The sequence below is a fragment of the Lytechinus variegatus genome, chromosome 1, assembly GCF_018143015.1.
Source record: "Lytechinus variegatus isolate NC3 chromosome 1, Lvar_3.0, whole genome shotgun sequence".
NCBI lineage: Eukaryota > Metazoa > Echinodermata > Echinoidea > Temnopleuroida > Toxopneustidae > Lytechinus > Lytechinus variegatus.
In genome coordinates this window covers 42,155,813-42,177,244 of record NC_054740.1, presented here as the reverse complement: position 1 = coordinate 42,177,244, position 21,432 = coordinate 42,155,813, and the positions used below count along the sequence as shown (strand labels likewise).

Here is a 21,432-nt window from a genome sequence, read left to right as displayed (position 1 = left end):
AATTGCATGAGAAACATTTCATAAATACTTGGAACTCTGGTAAATTTACCGTATTGGTAAATTCCTAGGAAACCTTGATTCTGATTGGCTGCATAGCCCTGCTACCATGGTAGAAGTTATGGTACAATAGGGTCAGCTGCAGCTGGGTGCAAATGTTATGCTAGTTGTATTTGACTATTTTCTAGTCGTATTTTACTAGAATAGAGTTATTTCTAACCAGAATGTATGTCAGAAATGTGACTTTATGCGCCCGCTTAAAAACAACATTTATTCAACTAACTCCCCATCCTCTCGCATCATTAGTTTCTCTCTTTCTCGGGAGCTGCAGATGATTACAGCGATCCCCCACCCCACACCCACCCCCATAAACGCACAGTTTGTAGAGCGAACGTATGAAAATGCCCAAATTACAAGTTTTGTGATTTACATACGTCATCAGAAATCTCGAATCTCCCAATCTTGTTCAAGAGCCTTCACAGAAATCCAAATAATACTGTCATCTCACTTAAATCCTGATAACATGCCTTTACATAACGTGTTCTTGTCTCCATAGCAACAGCCAGCATCTTACGTTCATCCGGAGTTATCCTCTCGAATTTTATACAGCAGTCTATCGTAGAAGCTCGTCTTGCCCCCCCCCCTCCCCTTAGGGTTACTCAAAATCTCATGAAATGTTTAAATACTTGATAAAAGTGTTTAAAATATGATTTTACATATTATGGCCTTATTTTATTTTTCCTTTTTTATTTTGCTTCTTGTAGACGACATGTTTATAGGGCTACTTTTAACAATTGTTATTTTGGTTTATAATCTTCTTTGTTGGTATCTATTTTATCTTTGGTCAATGTACAACGTCATATGTGTTGTTTGTTTGTTTTATTTCCGTAATCAGATAAAAAAAAATATACAATATACAAGAGAGATACATGCAGTAACGGAGGATCACCCAATTCAGCTGTATTTGCAAAATACTGCTGTTCTTCCTTGGGGTCCTACATTTACCATACAAAGTAATATACAACATTAAAAATACTAAAAGAGAAACATTTCCAAGTACAATACATTGACAGAAAAAAAATTACTAAAACTATAAAAACAAAAGAAAGAAGAAAAAAAATACAAATGCTCAATCTAAATAATCATATAATAGAGTATGAAAGGAACTTAAAGTTGGTGCATTTCGAATTTCATTGGGCAATTGATTATAAATTGATATCCCCTATAGAAAAATGTCCTTTTACAATTGTTAGAATTTGGCTTGGGTAAATTAAGATTTTGGTTCGAACGAAGTGAATAATTTAAAGTTCTTCTAGAAATGTTATCAGACATATAGTTTGGAAAAAGATTGTGCAATATTTTATAAATCATTGTACATATATGCTTTTTATAGCGGAATTCAAGAAATTCCCAATGCAAAGTCTCATGAATATGTTGATTGGAGACAAAAGAGTAGGGATTTAGTTTCATAATTATACGGCCATGCAGCTCTATTCTGGAGTTTTTGAAGGGCTGACAGAGAACCTTGTGAAGCGGAATACCAAATGACGTTAGCGTAATCAAAATGTGGCAAAATGGCGGATTTGTATATCAAATTTAAGCTTGATTCGTTAACAACATGTCTTAACCGTCCAAGAAAACTAACCAGTTTACTGATTTTCTGACACATGTTATGTATATGAATATCCCATTTTAATTCAGCGTCAATGTGAACTCCGAGATATTTCGTAGTATTAACTTTTTGGATGTTGGTATTGTTTAATTTTACATCTAGTGCATTACAGTTGGACAACATATCTCGTACCAAAGAGCATACTGACAGTCTTCGTATAGTTAACCAATAACTTGTTTTGAGACATCCACTTATCTAAAGCTTGCATATCTGTGTTTAAAGTGGATTCCACAGCTTTAACATCTTTGTCGGAATAATATTTAACCGTGTGTAATGGACATCCTTTGGATCGCCGGATCGCCGGATATTCATTATATTGCATTTGATAATAAATTGAATTCTATGAATTGTTTTTGCTTTGTTGTTGTTTTCCTATATTTGCGTTAAATTGATGTTTTGTTTTGATGATCCTTCAATGTTAGGATTTGTTATCAAGATTTTGAATTGAATTGAAATGATCATTGATTTGACTTCATATGAATTGACTTGACTTGATTAATTGGAGTGACTTTACTGACTAAACTTGACTTAATTCAATTCAATTCGATTGCATGTATTTCTAACGTAGGTTATTATGAATAATACATCAGGGGCCCGTTTCATAAAACCTGTTATAATGAAGCTACTGAAATCCTTTTATCTAATTAACTAATGGTAAATTTGTTACCGAACGGCGGAGCGAAGTTAAAAGTGTGGGGGGGGGGGGGTACAGGGAACATGGCCATAAGCATGAAATTTCACTTGGGGAGAACGCATAAGCTTTTTGGAAAAAAAAAACTCAAAAGCGAGGTAGCAAAGCGACCAAGATTATTATTAAGGCGCTTTTCATTTTGTTAAGTATATTATATTTTGGCAGTGTTTCCCCGACCTTTTTTTCTAACTGGTATAATTTACGTAGTGCTTAGTGTTCATTAAGCTTTTCCATTGAGTATAGTAGTATAATTTCAAAGTGGCCGCCAAAACTATATAGGCCCTATAGCCCTTATGTTGAATGTGCAATTCAAAATGTGAAACTATTTTTTTCTTCTTCTTTTTTTTTTTTTTTTTTACAAAAGTGAGAACCATGAAATGCATGGTTCTCACCTCGGTATATCATATCATTTAATTGTGATCGTCGAGTTAAATATTGTCTGAAAAGATGGAAAACATCCTAGCGAGACACATTTGTTTTTGTCATGCATGAGATGAATTGGTCCACTGTTTTTTGAAATTCAAAATGGCCGCCATATAGGCACTGCCCAACATTATGTAGGCCTATATGCTGTTTTATAGGCCTAATCAGAAATGATTACAATATAAATACAATGCATGCAATCAGATACATATTGATACCATGGTCTGTAACTTCGATGAGGTAAGTTGGAGGATCGTCAAAAGTGGGGCTATGGGGGGGGGGGAGGGGGAGGGGGTATATGATAAGTGTAAAGATGGTTTAAGATGTTTCTTATGATGATTTTTTTGGTGATTCAAATAAATTCATTTATTTAGCAACCTTTAAAAAATGCAATCACATAAACAAGGATGTAAAACAATACAAAGAGCTGAAATAATTATATGAACAAAAAGAAAAAAGTATAAAAGATTTTAAAGAAATGAACTGATGAAAAGAAATGTAGAGGATGTAGGGAGTCGAAAAGGCCATTGATCTGTTTGAGCCGACTCCCTTTTATTGTACCATTAGCAAGAATAGACTGATAAAACTAATGTTAGACACGAATAGCACAAAATTTAAAGTATCAGGTGACAAATGGCCTATTCCATGTAGGCAGGCCCGTTAACTTTTATATTAACGAATTGTAAGTTAAAAACGGATAGCAAAAAAAAAATGGAACAATTATAACTTACAATCTGGCTGGACGCAGATGGGGCTATTCAACAAATTTTTGCATTGTGGGAATGGTTTTTCTCTGTGATGAGGTCATCGTATAGGAAAACAGTGCAAAATTGCAGCGCAGTGTACGGCGCCTATGCAAAAGAAAAAGTCATCACCGATGCGGACGTAACGACGATGAAATCAAGTTTTTGAGAAGTGACTGAGGAGTGGAGGATTGTTCTTTGTATATATATTTATTGGATATCTAGAATATTATAAAATGTCTACACCGGCGAGAAGGCGACTCATGAGAGATTTTAAAAAGTAAGTGCAATACCATTGCCAGGCTTGCAAATGACAAATTCAGATTGCTGGAGAATCGACCGTACGCCACGGTATCTCATTCTCGGTCTCTCACGTCATTGCTTGCTCGACTGACAAAAGTGACAGTGATGATGCCATTTTTACCTGTAAAATGCGAACTTTATTATAAGATAATATGTCATTATCCATTCCATTTCTTCACGAGAAATGAGTGAAGGCCTTTAGTTTTGTTATTTTCTTCTAAAAACCTCTTATGTCACTGTTCTGTGTCTGTGATGATGGTGGTCTCCAACTTCCAAGTCTGTGCACTTAGCGATTAATTTTGAGTTAAGATTTAACATGAATTTCTTTTGATTTCACAAAGTCTTTCCTTTAACAATGTTCCTTATATTATAGTGAGTAAGTGTACGAAATATCTCATATAAATTTGAGAGAAATATAGGATTTTCTTGGAAAAAACCTTGGACAGTCATTTTCAGATTGAAAAAAGGTATACGGAAGGCCTACCCAGTTGTGTGTCCGGACGACCAATTTTAGACAGTCATTTGGAAAAATTTACAAGGGAAGTTTTATCAATTTTTAGTACAAAATGTTGGAAATATTATAGAGAACAAAATAGAAGATGATTACAATTATTGAATTCATATTTTTAGTGTAACCCAAACTAAAGACAAACAAGAAGGCTTCAAAAATATAAAGTGTCCAGACACCTGACCCCCCCCCCATCCTGTCCCATGTCTGTGCACCCATTCACTTTGCACAAGATTCTGATATTTGGATAAGAAAGGCTGCACTTTGAGGCCATCACATGGAATGCCCAAAATTCATTATTTTTCCAACATTGTTACTGTTAGTCAGATTTTTAAATGAAAATTTGTGTTGCATACTGTGTAAAATTTGTGTTCATTGTGTATCTTACTTTTACTTTTATTTGAATCGCGCAGATGAGGTGAGGGGGACTGCGCAGACTTGGGGTAACTTACCATAATATAAGAATGATTAAAGTGAAACCCCTGACATGGGGGGGGGGTACTCGAATTATAACATGATACCTAATAGATGTGCTGCGTGCCAACTTAAAAATGGGGGCCTTTGGAACGAAATCTTGGTCTTAAAATGAGGGTCTCTGGAGAAGCCTGGAGGCTTCTGAAGAGTAAAAGTCATCTAATATTATAAATAGGCTTACTCTCTATGAAGCCCGGGTTTGGATACCATTGCTCTACCTCTAGACATACCATAGATTTTCCCATGGTGAAACTAGACCTAAATCACATTTTACTTAGGGTTTGACTTGAGCCCAAACTACCATACTTAATTTCTTTTGCTAAGTGTCACCAAAAATGACCGCATCATCAATAACTTTAGAGGTGCGGGAGTGTAGATGAGGATTGTCTAAGTTTGTAATGATTTTTCTACATCAGAAACCAGGGAAAGTTCATTCACCTGTCTTAAGTGCCAACATGTGGCCGACATCAATCGAGTGCGCTGGCCAATGTAAACATAATGGGTTTCATAACAAGATTATTGGCAGATGACAAGTTTTATTCAGTTTATTTTTCTTTATCAAAAAATCACACCCGTCAAAACCGACGGCCGGCTTAAGAACGCCTATGAGTGATGACATCAAAATGTATAAAAAGTCACATACAATTACATTGTACATGACAATGTCATAAAAATAGATGGTGAAGTGGGGAAATGGAGGTTGCAGAATCTTTTTTTTAACTCTCAATTTCCGTAATTCCTTGCTATGAAGCCCACAGAGGAAAATGAAAAAAAACTTTCCTCATAAATAAGGACAAATAATCTCCATTTATCAAGACATGATTTCTCATGGTGTATGGGGATATATGTATCCTTGTTTCAGGCCTCAAAATAGGATTTGGTGGGGGCAAGGCCACTTTTTTGAGGGGCACTTTTTCACTGAGGCCAGGCAGCAGAGGGCACCAGGCATACAGAGGGGCACCAAGGCCACTTTTTAAGGGAACAAGGCCACTTTTTAAGGGGCATGTAATAAATTATTTGTAGGTGTTACAGTTTCGCGGCGTGGGGGGGGGGGGGGGCTTTCCATAGTCGATGTTATACATCAGATTCATTACCAAACCACATTATTTACTTAAGAAAAAATTAACTTTACGCACGACTGGTGATACCTTCTTGAGCTACATGTAATTAAATGTGAATCTGATTAGCACCCAAGAAAGTATCACCGGTCGTTCGTAAGTTGTTCGTAACTGACGAACAGCTTTATGAAACACTCCCATTCAAAGTACTGTACTTACGCATCGCGCGCACTCGCCAGGACAGTACAGCGCGCGCGACATTTGTGTAGTACACATACGGAGCTCGCGCTCGTCCATTCTTATGCTGCAGCTTACATAGCATGTAAAGCACGCTAGCAGCCGGCTGGCCGGCCAGCTGTGTATAGCTAGCTCATCGGTCGGCGCGGCTTCGGACTAGACTGCATACATATACATGCACAGGACGTCGCTGGTAAAGCTAAGGCATTGAATACTTTTTGAGATCGGAGAAAAGTTTTCCTCGCTCAGAAAAAAAGGTGCAGACTTTCAAAAGGGGTACATTACATGTATATATCAGAAAAAGGGCACATTTATGAGAAAAAAGGGCACCACGGCCATATAAAAAAGGGCACATTTTTAGTGGCCGTAACTTTTAGCAAAATAAGAAGGGCATGACGGCCAGTAATGGGGGCATCGACGGCCATGGCCGTCGATGGCCATCGATTATTTCGAGGCCTGTTGTTTACCGGGACCATCTTTTTTTTACCAAGCACCTCTCCAGTTGTCCACATGTTCAAGATATGGAAAACAATTTTCCTGCTGGCAAATGAGATGCTGAAATTAAACTTGTGAAAATATATCATTCTGCATGTTTTGACAAAATTAATTCTGACTTTTCTTCAAAGAATGCTACTCCTAGACGTTTTTTTTAGGAACTGCATGAAAAATTTGCTGGTATCTTGGATTTTGTCATGGAGTGCTAACATTTGGCTGATCGCCATCCATACAATGCAACTGTTTTGATTATTTTGCCAAGTAATCAGCCCGTTGACAATTCACAACCCCTCTCCATGACAAATGACATATGTGTAACCTCTAATTTTTCTTGCGGTTCCTAAAATTTTTTCCAGTCTAGCATTTCGCCAAAATAAGCAGTATTTCAATGTTGTCAAAACATGCGTTAGGATGAATTGATTGTATTTTTACAAGTGTACATGTATTACATGTATGTTACCATTGGGGGGTGGGATATGGTTTCTGACTTTTCCGGACCTTGCTTACAATGACAAGCAGATGTTTCTTGCAACATGTGACTGACGCAAGTGCCAGGCGTCTTTAAGAGATTAAAATCGTGTTCCCAATTTGTATTCTCCAAACACCTCCTGGCTACCATCATGTGAGGTTTATAATCTTGAAGATGCATGGCGCTCTTTTGCATCAATCGCACAGAGCAAGGGATCACTGCATACATACATGTACTGTACATGTAAACAAGGGCTGGAAAACCATTTTGGCTGTTTGTACTTACATGTACTATCAACCTTGTTAAAGTGTGATATTGACCATTCCAAATGTCTTAACTCATTTTTTCTTGTCAGTTTACAACAAGATCCACCAGCTGGCGTGAGTGGTGCACCTTCAGAAAACAACATAATGTTATGGAATGCTCTTATATTTGGGTAAGTTTTACTGTATGGTCAGTTCCCCCATGTCTGCGCGGTCTCCCAAGTCTGCGCACCTGCGTATCTGCGAGATTCTAGTAAGAGAAGATACGCAACGGGCGAACTTTACACATGCAATACATAGGCAGGTATTCATTAAAAAATCCGACTCAAAATGGTGGAAAAATAATGAATACAGGGCATTTCATGTGACGGCCTCAAAATGCAGCCTTTGTCATCAAAATCCCCGAATCGTGTGCAAAGTGAATGAGTGCGCAGACATGGGGTACCATTTTTTTTTCAATCTGAAAATGACTGCCCGAGGTTTTTTAAGAAAATCTTATATTTTCTTTCATGTTTTAATGAGAAATTTGGTACACTTACTCTTAATAAAGTAAGGAACACTATTAACCAAAAGATTTTGTGAAATAAGAAGAAATTCATGTTAAATCTTAACTTAAATTGTTAGGTGCGCAGACTTGGGGCCCACCATCATACATGTACATTTAGTTACTGCTTTACCTATTAAAAGTCTTATTTTAGAATATTCCCTTTTCATGAACCAATAAATCATTGATGAAACTGCTCTTATCATCATGCTGATGGCAGCAATAATAATTTATTTCAAATGCATATTCTCATTAGTAAATGACATGTAAGTCTTCATATAAACAGGATCTTTTCTTTCACTTTGCAACATGGATACGCTCAAGCCTGGCATACATGTGTAGATTATCCTTCAAACATGGTTTTAAGGAAATGAGTTTGCACTTTATACATGAAAATAGTGTGGTATTCCCTTTTCCTGTCATGGCTGTCATACACGTACTTATGTGAACTTTCATTTCACAAAATATCCTTAATATGCATCAAGTGCATGTATCATGCAGTTCAGTGTAAATTATATTTTATGATTTGAATTTTATACAAAAATTCAGTTTGTTGGGATTTGATTTAAAACATAAAAGAACGACAATATTCTAAAATCTTATATATATTTTTGTCTTTCCTTTCTCAAAGGCCCCGTGACACCCCATTTGAAGATGGTAAGTTAAATTCACTTTTTAATAGCAAGGTTCTCACTGTGATAGTACATAATTTAGAAAAATGACATTCTTATGCTTTAAGGACAAGTCCACCCCCCAAAATGTTGATTTGAATAAAAAGCGAATAATCAAACAAGAAAAACACAGAAAATTTTATCAAAATCGGATGTAAAATAAGAAAGTTATGACATTTTGAAGTTTCTTGTAACTTCACAAAACAGTTCCATGCACATCCTGGTCAGAATGCAAATGAGGAGACTGATGTATCATCCACTCTCTATTTCTTGTGTATTATATGAAATAGGAAATATTTTAATTTTCTCATTTTAAAGTGAAATTATCACAATTATTTTGTCCCTGAACATGTGGAACTAGCATTGTTTAATACAATATGGTTCATCCAATTTGGTCCTTGTTGTCAAATCTGTAAAAAATGAAATATTGTATAATTCAAACAATAAAAAGAAAGAAATAGTAAGTAAAGGGACATCATTGACTGTCTCATTTGGATGTCACTGAGTTGTGCATATCACTGTTTTGTAAAATATACGCGAAACTTAAAGTATTTATATTTTTCTTATTTTACATCCAATTTTGATGAAATTTTTAGCGTTATGCTAGTTTGATTTTTTTCTCTATTTAATCAAATCAATTTTTTCCTGGGGTGGACTTGACCTTTAACCATAAAATGTCGGGGAGGGGAGGTGGGCGGATTCCGCCCCCCTCTACATTTTACACAATTAATATGCCAAACAAAAGTTTTCAACTGCATTACCTGCTGACTTTTTACTTTCAAATCTCGCACAACATTTGAGACCATATTTGCGATGCCCGGATACGAAATTATGCAACATTATGTACATTTAAGGGCATGTTTGACCAAAAATTGCTTAAAGGTCAAGTCTACCCCAGGAAAATGCTGACTTGAATGAATATAGAAAAATCAAACTAGCATAGTGCTGAAAATTTAATCAAAATCGGATGTAAAATAAGGTTATGACATTTCAAAGTTTTGCGTATTTTTAACAAAATAGTTATATGAACGAGCCAGTTACATCCAAATGAGAGAGTCGATGATGTCACCCACTCACTATTTCTTTTGTTTTTTTATTGTTTGAAAATACAATATTTCCATTTTTACGAATTTGATGATTAGAGCTATTCCACGGTTACTCACGTTACATTTGGAGATACCTTGACTCATACTTGGAGCTGTAACTCCATTATTGTTGATAGGAACTAAACATCTCCTTATCACAACAAAGTACACAGTCTGACTATCCTTTGTATAAAAACAAAACTTGGGAAATTTTATTATGCTCCTGGTAAATCTTTGGAATGTGTCGGTTACTCAGGTTACATGATTTGGACATGCATAAAATGAAAAGTCAACATAAGTGAAAAGTCTCCTCATACAAGGCTTTTATGAAAGTTGATTATATCCATTTCAAAGAAGTATATTAGGGAGACAAACTTTATACATAATTAAAAAAATAAAGAACACATGGTTTTTACTTGGGGTGCAGATAATATGGTTACTCACGTTACGGTTACTCACGTTACAATTTGTCCATGTACTGTACATGTATGGTTAACAACACACATGTCATTAAAAATTCAATAATGTGTGTAAAATTAATTGCTAGGAACATCAAAAAGAGATTTTATACCCAAAATTGGAACAATTGGAGCTTTATTAGAGAGTAGGAGGGAAAAGTATTCGCTTACTACATGTAATTATGCATAAATTAGCATAATCGCTTAATACCAAATTGCATGAAATAAATTACTGTATAGTATTGTAGATTATGTCCAAGACAACCTGCGCGCAAATTTTCAGCGTGATCGTGCGGCCAATGGCCGAGATCTCAAGGGGGGCCTGGGAGGCCCCCCCCACCAGAACAGTGATATGCACAACTAGGCGAGTCAGTGGATGTTATACAACTCCTAAGAATGTTTTGTAATCTGATTGGTCCGAATCGGATCACATGATATTCAGCGAATCTGACGTCAATCCAAAAGTACTATCCTGCACTCTGACGTCAGAGTGCAGGATAGTGCGAGGTCTGGAATTTTGTAGAATTTAGATAAAATATAGCATTTGGGGCAACTCAGTAACATGGGGGTTGTATAAAACAAACAATGCATGCATTCTTGTGCACAGAGGACCTAAATAATGAACTCTGTGCTCCACTCGCCAAATGGATATACTGCACACCGTCCTGCGGACCTCGGTGCGGTATATCCATTGGCTCTTCTCGCACATCATTCATTATTTGGCCCTGCATGCACGTGCTTAAGTGTTTTATTTGTATAATGTCCATCACTCACTATTTCTTTTGTTTTTTATTTTTTGAATTATACAATATTTCATTTTTTTATAGATTTGACAATAAGGACTGACTTGACTGAAACATACATGTATAGTATTAAACAATGCTTATTCCACATGTTCAGGGAGGAATTAATAGACAATGAGGAGAAAAATAGAATATTTCATATAATAAAATACAAAAGAAAAAGTGAGTGGATGACATCATAGTCTCCTCATTTGCATACCAACCAGGATGTGCATATATTAACTGTTTTATTAAGCGAAATTTTAAAATGTCATATTTTTCTTATTTTACATCCGATTTTGATGAAATTTTCAGTGTTATGCTTGCTGGGTTTTTCTCTTTTTAATCAAGTCAACTTTTTGTCGGGGTGGACTTGTCCTTTAAAAATGTGATTTTGTGATTATTTGTACTTTCATCAGTTGAAATTAATATGCCTCAAAAAAGGTTCTGCTATTAATTTGGCAAAAAAATATTTGAAATATATGTTCATAAAACAATAAATGCATAAGAAATTAAATTTCAAACCAGGATTTTTTATTTGTAATTTAGCAATGGTATAATTCAAAAAATAGCATTATAGAAGCTTTTTTTTAGTTAATTAAAGCAAGAAAGTATAATTTACACATAAATTAGAAATTAAGTCATACATGTATAAAACAAAAACATTATTTTTGGAAAATTTAACCATACTACCTTGTAGATTACATCCGACACCTGTACCTTGCCAATTTTCATGGCATTCCTGGCCAGCTAATGCCCCCAAAACCTAGCCTGCTTTATTAAGAGAGCAATGCAATTTTATTTCAAAAATTACGTTAGAACCATTGTTGGTAATATAATTTTGAGAGCAGCAAGGTACATAATGTAGTACAGGTGGACATATAACAGCAAGCACACTGGTCATAGCTTGCCAGTGAGGTTGCTATCAAATTATTAAAATTAAAATTACTTCAGATCAAGGCCCGGTCTTGAGTTACAATTAATCCAATCAATCACAACTACGGAAATCCAGCAAGGACAATATCTAAAATACGTGTTTCTTCAAAATATTTTCTAGATATGATGTATATTCATACACTTGTACATACACTCTTTTCTTCTCAATTCAGTATGCTTCTCTATATTTTCAAAGGACATTGTCCAAATTTCCTAAAGAAAAAAGCTATGACATTGATGGATTCCCATATACTTGAGGTTCATTAGATCACTTGTAACTCTTTGTAAGACAGGGCTTTGGATACATCACTATATAATATACATATTTCAGCTTCAGTTTGAGCCAATTAATGAAGGTCACATACTTTTTGGTCTCCTTATTCGATAAATCTAGAAATGGATTCAAATCATGTTAGAAATAATTTTTGTTTCTCATTATAAGTTTATTGTATTGAATGTTCTCCTCATTTTATTTTTCCCCAGGAACGTTCAAGCTAACTATTGAATTTACAGAAGAGTACCCCAACAAACCACCCACAGTACGCTTTATATCAAAGATGTATCACCCTAATGGTAAGAGTTATTAACTATAGACTACATGTACACTCAAGGACCTGTATTCTGAACTTGGGTCGGATTTAAACTCTGGTGGTTGTGTCATAAATCTGGTTGTAATTTAAGACCGACTTTAAGAATGACTGGTGATCCTTCCTTTAGCGCAAAAGCTTCACCAATGAACGTTTTGGTGTATAACATTTAAAATAAGAAAGGATCACCAGTCATTCTTAAAGTCGCTCTTAACTTATTTTAAAGTAATTAAAGACATAGGTTTTTATTTTACAACTCAATCAGTAGTAGTGCCATCACAAGGCCAAAATGAGTAATTTATCATTACCTTTTAAATTTAGATTTTCTTTATTTAAACACAACTTTCAGGATTACACCATTAATAATTTTTCCTATTATGTGTTGAATAAACAATTTTTTGAATTTAGCTTTAGCGCAAAAATAAAAAAGAATTGCTTGTGACAATATATATATATGTATATATGTATATATATATATGTATATGTATATATATATATGTATATATAGGCGAAGATTTGGTCAACTTTTCTATCTACGGTTGTTTTATTCTACTTGTATTTTGCTATATATATATACACTGTATAAAGAAAACTGGATAGACAGAATTTAGAGAACAAAAATGATGAAATTAGTAGGAACTTTACAGCAGTAGAAGAAAGAACAAAACATAGAATTGCAAGGCACATTTTTATGATTTCTAATTCACTATGATGTGTTGAAATGATGTGTCATTAGAGAATTGACTTTCGTTAGGAATTGTTTAAGTGTTCTGGCACTCCCGAAATAGTGAGGACTGTTTGAAAAAAGTTTTTATTATGTTCAAGGGATTTTCTTTGGTTTGGTGAATTCATGTATAAAGCAAGAGAGGAGGGGGTGTCCATAGAGCAAGCAATATGCAAGTCTTTTCACATTTGCCTTGTTATGTTTATTAGTACTATTATTCTCGCCTGATATTTCTATTTTCTTCCACAGTATATGCCGACGGAGGAATCTGTTTGGATATTCTACAGAATAGATGGAGTCCTACATATGACGTATCGGCAATCCTTACTTCTATACAGGTAAATAAAAAAAAATCATTTCATGCTCTGTTTGTTATAAAATCAAATTAATTGAAAATAGCTATATGTATTGATTATGCACATTTATTCGTATGACATTTTTTTTCTTGTGTATTCTTTATTTGTAAAATTTCTTAGATATATTTTATTGTATTTCATTGGTTTTTTTCAATGGAAATAGTTTGCAAATTCATTGACCATTAACAAGACATAATCAAGTTTAATCAGTGAAAGAAGAAATAATGATGGATGTATAATTTTGGCTAAAACACAATTTGCATTGGGCTTGTACATGAATTCATATGTGGAGCAATTTTGGCCTGACATACACTTACGAAATGTTGCGTAATTTCAGAACAGCATGCACGGGGCTCACATATTTGGTGTCAGAAGCTGTGTGAGACTTGGAAGAGAAAAGTCATTGAAAGATGGGGTGCCAGCTTTTGGGGATAAATCTACAATGACATTAATGGCAGGGGGAGGGGGGGGGGAGCTGGATTCCATCCTAGCCTTAGGATTTAATACTCATATTTTCAAGCATAGGGCTGAGTCGAAACATATTTCAATTTTAAAAAAAGGAGACCATTTTGAAAAAAAGGGAAAGAATCGACAAATCATTTCAAAAACTTTTAAATCCCCAATTCATATTGTGCAGTATTAGCTTTAGGTATTGTTTATGGTTTGTTTGGCATGACTTTGTATTCAAATAATGATCAAATGCACTAGATTTATTCTTCAAATACACTGGAACAATATTTGCATTGATTTGCTACTTTGCATCTTCTCTGCAGTCCTTACTGGACGAGCCTAACCCCAACAGCCCGGCAAACAGCCACGCTGCACAGCTATACCAAGAAAACCGACGGGAATACGAAAAGAAGGTGACTGCTATCGTTGAAACCAGCTGGATGGATAACAAATCATGATAAAAGGGACAGAGGAGAGGAAGAGGTGAATCTGTTGTCATCGTAAGATGTCCATTGAGTCAAGCTTTATAACAGTCTACAATTTTAGGAGAAAATAATTTTCATGTGATATGCTGAGAGGCACTTAATGTTTCTAGTTTAATACCTGATGTAGTGGTATCCTTTATTTTCATTACTAAATTTACATCACTCCCCTTCGTAAGAATACACAGTAACTAATAGCCAATGGTAGCCAGCCCCGTCAAGGACAAATGATTTCAGCCAGTGTTCTACGTCCTAAAAGGTCTTAACCTGTTGACTACTGAATTCCATAATTCCTTTAGATTGTGTGCATGGACAAACTAGTTTCAGGAGTCAATTCAGTTACATCAGTGGGTGTTGACCTATTGGTTTTGGTGTTGGGTAGATTTTTACATCACCACAGCACCATAACTAAAAAAATACTGATCTTAGAGCAAGCGTCTAAAAGTGTCACTTGGTGTTGAGTTATCCTTTGTGTTATTTGGACTTAAAAACTTTGGTCAGGTGTTGGAGCTTTGGCAGGCAGTGCAAATTGTGTTTCTAACACCAGCACTAATATTGAACTTGATTACCCAGTATGAACCTGCTAGCAATGTCAGAATTCATCATTCAAAATACAGTGTGTTTTTACTCTTTGTTAAAGTAAATACTGCTTGTACATTAAGGATTTAACATCCCTCAAGCCAGCCCTTTACTCAACATATACAAAATTTAAGATAACAAATTATGGTGTTCATGGCTTTCCATAGTTGAAACAGTTGCAGAAGCATTTCATTATTAAACTCACAAGTTTGCTCTTGACCAATAGGGTGCAAGGATTTTAGGCAGTTTGTAATAAACAATTTGTGTAACTCGGTGATTAGGAATGTAGCAAATTCACAATCAACTGCACTTTTCTAGCTCTGGTATTTGGGTGATGAAATATGGATAAAAGAAATTGATGTGAATTTCCACAAAGAGTTTAAGGGCATTTAATCAAAAATTTGATTGGGAAGATTTTGATAATTTTCTGTATATCTGCTCCTTCCAAAAATCCAATTGGAACTGACTACATTGTGTATATCACTTTTTCTGGCTGCATTTGGATATACGGTGTTCTCGACCTAACTGAAAGCAATTTGCTTGGTTCAGTTTGTCAAGGGGGGGGGGGAGGTATGATTTGAGAATCCAACTTGGTCCTTGAGGGGGTTTCATGAATTATTTTTCAATACTCGCTCAAGCCCAATCAGATACAGAGATTTCAGTGGCTTATAGTGTTGTTCAGTGAAAATCTCTTTGTGAAATTTTGTTCACTGCTGATTCTTTAACCTTTACATATTAAGAATTTTAATCTGACTTTAGCCCCATAACACAAATGTTTGGAATGGATTACAAATGTTTGGAATGGATTGCAAATATGAAAGAACAAAATCTCATCGATTCCTGGTCAGTATTTTGAAAAAATGAAAATGTATGATAATTTGACATTTGCCATTTAGCGATCTAACTGACTTTCACCGTTGATTGCATTGAAATGTAATGTTATTGCAATCAATATTTGAAAAAGATTTTGGTCTTACAATCAATTTCAAACCTTTGTGCTTCAGGCCCCAGGGACTCTTAACACTTAAAGCTCAGTTCTTTATTATAGTAGCTCGATTTGTACACTTGATGACATTGAATCATCATGTGCAATCCAGCGTACAAAGCAACATTACAATCAATGGCTAAGTTTGTGTAGCAAGCCCCTGATCGGTACATGAATAGTGTTATATTTTCTTCATCCACCTAGGTATCATATGTGTTTCATACTGTAGTGTTTTGATATTCATTTGTTTTGATGTTTTGCACGATAGGAAAGATAATACCTCATATATCATGGATACAGTATGTACAGGTACTTGCATAAAAATATAAATGGAATGATCACTACAACCTCAAATAGAAAGGATACATTTCCTGAAATCACGTAGGCCTCATACAGGAACTGGTATACAACAGATTAAAGACAGATCTCCATCCATGATACACTTTAAGAAATGTGCCATCTTTGTCATTGTGCAATCCCAGTCTATACAATGTACCTAAAAAGGCAACTAACTCAGTTAGCTGAGTTACAAGGCGATTCCAATTGCACTGGTAAATGTAAGCTAGGCTTTGTATCCCAACTCAACGCTTGCATCCTCAGAATGTTATCAGAAGAACTAACTGATGAATACATGTACATGTTTATGGATATAGAGTATTTGGTAAAAGCTCTATAAAAATGTAGAGTAATTTAAATGCTACAGTTAAAGTTTGCAATTTGTATTGCTTATAATGACTTATCTAGAGTTCCAAAATTGGGTAATCAAGTATAGATTTTTTTTCTTATCTCTCTCATTGAACAATTGAATCAGATCATATATTGTATTCCTGGAAAGCAATATCATCTGTTCCGACAAAGATTGAGCCTGCAAGCAAAGATTGGCAGTTGGTAAAATCTTATGCAAGTGTTAGCCGGATATGACAGATTACTTTCCTATTTTAGTACCTAATTGATTTTAAAGTGAAATAATCTCAGATGACTCATTGTAGATATGAATAAATCTGTATATCCTTTATATTATCTATGAAATTATGTATATAGGCACAGTTTAAATTTAACCAGTTCTTTGTAAACACAGCCTAGTAGATATGTTGTTCTAATTCGCTTCGTGTATTTCAAACATTTTTTTTTTTACAAGGTAACCATTTACAACACCCTTTCAGATTCTCTAGGGCATATTCATATAGAACTCTATTGAAAAACTCTTTTTCTTTAATGAGGCCATGTTTAGTCGTACTTTGCTCTTGAAATGAATGAATTATAATCATGTCTATTGTCTTTGATTTTTTAAAATAAAAATGTGGACTTCACACTAATACATGTATTTGGCACCATTTTCACGAAGTACACCAATCGGCCCACATCACTGGATTTTTTTTTTTACATGTATTTGAATTAGAAGTTGGATTATCTCCAAGCTTGCAGACTTTGTCTTCATTTAGTGGTCTTGTTCAATTCCTTAGAAAGTATGTTATCATGTTATTAAAAACAATCACATACATACCGGTAGCCACAAAACAAAAGTGAAATTTTAATAGTAAAATATTTCAAATTTGTTTCTGTCCACTGAAAGTCCCAGGGGCTCGTTGCAGACAGAGTTGCATTTGAATACACCTCATGAAATCAAGTGCAAATCCCAAATTTTCATTTTATATTTGCATTTGATTTTGCTGTTGCAGTTGATTTCAACTTTTTTGCAATGCGTGGGTGTTTCATAAAGCTGTTTGTATAAGAGTGACTTTATACAGAACAACTGGTGATCCTTTCTTGTGGTAAATGGTATACACCAGAATGTTCAGTGATGACTATTTAGCGCGTAAGAAAGGTTCACCATTCAGTCACTCGTAACTTTCAAACAGCTTTATGAAACGGCCCCAGGAATGGTTTGTGAAAGCAGTGATGATTTCATGAAGTCACTTGCCAGGTGAAGCCTCAATATACCCACGCTAGTTTGATTAGTACATGTACTGGTAATGGTAGTTGTGCTCAGAGCTTCTAACGTATGACATTATGTGATTTATTCTTTGCCACACGTGACGACATTTATTCCCGATTTCCAATACTTTTCCTCAATTTGCCCTGGGGGTCATCCTTTCCAAGTAGGCAACGATATGAAACTTTATGTGGGTTGGTTGTTGTTCAAAGAGGGCATGGTGGCTCCTTGAGAATATTTCTTACAAAATTACTAGTTGGTAAAGTATATTTCATTGTACTCTGTCAGGTGACTGATCACATGTTGAAATTGCTGCATAAGCATACGTTGTTACTAATAAGTGTAGGCGTAGCTATAGTATAGTTAAGTTGTACATGTATCCCTTAAGCTTTTTATTAGAGCACAAAAAGGTAAAATTTGATATAAATGTACCACAATTACCCTAAATAATTGATCAAGTACTCCCTTTAAGTGTAGGGCAGAGCGTATTGCACCATACTCTGGTATGGGCATCAGTAACTGAAACCATTTTAAACTTATGTTACATGTTCAATCAGAGTTACAGTGTATTACGAAATGAGAAAGACCCTTCTTTGGTATATAGTTTTCTTACATGTACATGTATGTACGAGTTTGGTTTTCTTTTCTATATCAAACTTATATTGTGTTTTGAAATAATGTAACCATAGTAATCAATAGCACAAATCATTCTGTTCAAACTAACCACACATTATCACATTTTCCTTGATACAATTGTTTAAGAATTTTGTTTGTTTGAGCATGGTGTGGTTTTGGCATGCCTCCTTTATGATTCAGTAGTTAGGATTTTAACTTCAGTTTAGGAGTTCCGTACTTTGGTTTTTCAATCCCAGACTTTATAGATGTACATGTATCAAACTCAACATTTGATGCGTCTCAAGGAGGCATATTAATGTACATGTAAGTGGATGTGAATCTTTACTTTGATCATTTCAAGCTGTGCGGAATTATTAAACAATACGTGATACATTAATCTTTGACATTTCACATTAAAACTTTATATACATGTATTTTAAGGCCCATGTATGTACATGTATGACAATCTGGATTAAAGCTAGGTTTTACTTACGATTTTGTTGGATTTTAACTACATACAACTAGAATAATTCTCTTACACCAGCAAAATGAGTGATTCTGATACTTTGTTACTTTTTAAAAAATCACTTTATTTAAGCATATATTGAATTGAATATCAGCCATGTCCCATCTATCAATGATAATAGAGTTGAGAGGTTTTGGTGCTTCCTGTTCCATTTAAAGCCAGTTCTTCTGTCTTCTTTACTTGCCAGTCTACAGAATTCTCTTTGAGTTGATACCAAATCAAAGGGGTGAGTCACAAAGATTTAAGTGAGGCTCTAAGTCGTACTAAACTTTTTGTGAAACACCCCATAGTTTTATATAGACTTGATTTGTAAGAACTTGGCCGTTATGGTAACTGTCATAAAAACTTTTCATTGTTATTGGCTGCTGATCCATGCTACCATGGTAATGGCAAATTTTGGGTTAAGTTACCTAAATCATAGGTCCTTTATAGAACAGGCCACATGCGGTCTTTTCTCAATGACGCTGAACTTTGTTGCTTTTTAAAAAGTTTCTTTGTAATTCAAAACTTGGTAAATACACAATAAGTCTTTAAGTGTCCATATTAATCATTTATTTATGTGGGAATATATTTTTTGAGATATCAGAAAATGTTTATCCCCCTGCTATTGTTTACTAAATCATAGAAGTATAAGGCTAATATCTCCATCCAATCCCAGTTTGGGATGCCCCATATGTATGAAAAGACAAAGAGGCACTTGTTACATAAAATGGCTTCATCTGGTTATCGCCAAATCATTTGGTTCAAGAAATTACACTTAGAATATACCATGTATATAACTGGTTTATGATTGACTCGGGATGAAAGCTGTCAATCTATTTACAATAATCTTATATATTCATGTTTGTATCCAAGCGATATGTTACCTCACTCTAAAAAAATAAGTGATATTCATTTCCCCCCCCCTGAAAAGAAAGCTTTAACTCCTCTTTATAATATATTGAATACATGAAAATTGCTTTAGTTACACCAATCATTCTTGTATTGTTTAAATGTAAAAGGGCAAGAATAAAATGAACATTTTTTACATTGTATATGGTATATTTTGTGCGATGGACACAAACGTGTAGAGCATTTATTAAAGAAGTGTATATGCCTTACAATATTTGTTATGTATCATGAAGAATGCTTTAAATGTGTCTGTGTTTTTGTTTGTCGTCTGTACATGCCTGGCATAGGTTTATATAACAAGTTGCAAGCACATGGTGCAGAGAACGATTCCCTGCACATGTTAGAAGAGCTTGACTTCAGTCCACTATGTGAGCATTATATTTGTATTTATGATACTAAGTGGTTTACTTGTACAGGTAGATAGAATGACAGGTTGATTTATCCTGTGCTTCTTCTTTAATAAACTGTTTCTTTCAAAACAGTTGCTATTGTGTTTGTGTGTTTTCAATGGGATGTTATATTAGGGAGGGTGTGGGGGGGATTTTAAAGGGGTGATGATGGAATGTGTGATGAAGTGAGAGTAAATAGTTTCTTGTTGCAAAAAACAATAAGGCCATCAATCAAAAGAAAAAAAAAGGAAAATAATTACTTTTTAGCCAGGTCGCCGTATGGATTTTGAACCATAAATCCTAATCTTTGTTCTTTCTACTTTTCATCAAGCCCCCTCACTCTTGAGATATGATCACATCCCTGACCTACTTAGTATTGTTTTGAGGGGTTTGGGTTTTTTTTGTAAAAAGGAAGAGTCGCTGTACTTAGCCAAAATAACCGGCCATGGTATGGCCCTGTGAAATGCCAAAATCATAATTTGTTCTCATTACTGTTAATCAATGTCCCCTCCTAGACAGGTATTGACAATGCTATCTAACTGTATGGGGGGGGGGGGTAGGGCATATTTTTTAAAAAAGGAACAGAAAATAATTTCCTATGGGCCAAAACGATAGGTCCCAGTATGGAATTTCCCCACCAAATCTTAGAAATGTATTTGTTCTCGATTCTTTTTGAAAAAGGAGGAATTCTTAGTTTTTGTTCAAAATGACACGTCGCAGTAAAGATTTTAACAACCTATAGTTATGCCTTTAAATAATATTTGTGATAAAGTTATGATTTGGAACCAATAATTCTTGGTTTTTGGCATTTTATTCTTTCTGTGATGCACTGTTGAAAATGTTGTTTTCAATGAAATTCCACATTTCATGTTTCTTTAGTTTGATCTGACCAGGTTGGGACACGGCCTACAAACAAAAAAATAATAGATATGATAGAAAAGGTAGAAACATTGGGGGAATGGAAAAATTATTTTCAAATATTTTACACTCCTCCCTACATTCAAATTGAACTTGGAGTGCTCATTTTTTATAACAAATTGATGAAAAAGTTTCTGCCATTGGTGTCCATCTGCGTTAACTGTTAGAGGGTGAGGGTGGCTGACACA

At 34.8% G+C, this 21,432-nt stretch overlaps 1 protein-coding gene across 1 annotated transcript; it reads left to right on the top strand.

Moving 5' to 3' along the window:
* Window positions 1-3,610: 3,610 nt before the first annotated feature.
* Window positions 3,611-15,781, top strand: LOC121414367 (ubiquitin-conjugating enzyme E2 A). The gene is made up of 6 exons (XM_041607523.1): window positions 3,611-3,806; window positions 7,426-7,506; window positions 8,509-8,534; window positions 12,293-12,382; window positions 13,370-13,458; window positions 14,250-15,781. Exons 1-6 carry the CDS (start codon window positions 3,763-3,765, stop codon window positions 14,382-14,384), a joined length of 465 nt encoding a protein of 154 aa, XP_041463457.1. The 5' UTR covers window positions 3,611-3,762; the 3' UTR covers window positions 14,385-15,781.
* The last annotated feature ends 5,651 nt before the right edge of the window (window positions 15,782-21,432 follow it).

Coding starts and splice junctions, on each gene's coding strand:
- LOC121414367 (XM_041607523.1), top strand. CDS start 3,763: ATGTCTACACCGGCGAGAAGGCGACTCATGAGAGATTTTAAAAA. Junction 3,807..7,425: donor CTCATGAGAGATTTTAAAAA/GTAAGTGCAATA, acceptor TTTTCTTGTCAG/TTTACAACAAGATCCACCAG. Junction 8,535..12,292: donor TGACACCCCATTTGAAGATG/GTAAGTTAAATT, acceptor ATTTTTCCCCAG/GAACGTTCAAGCTAACTATT.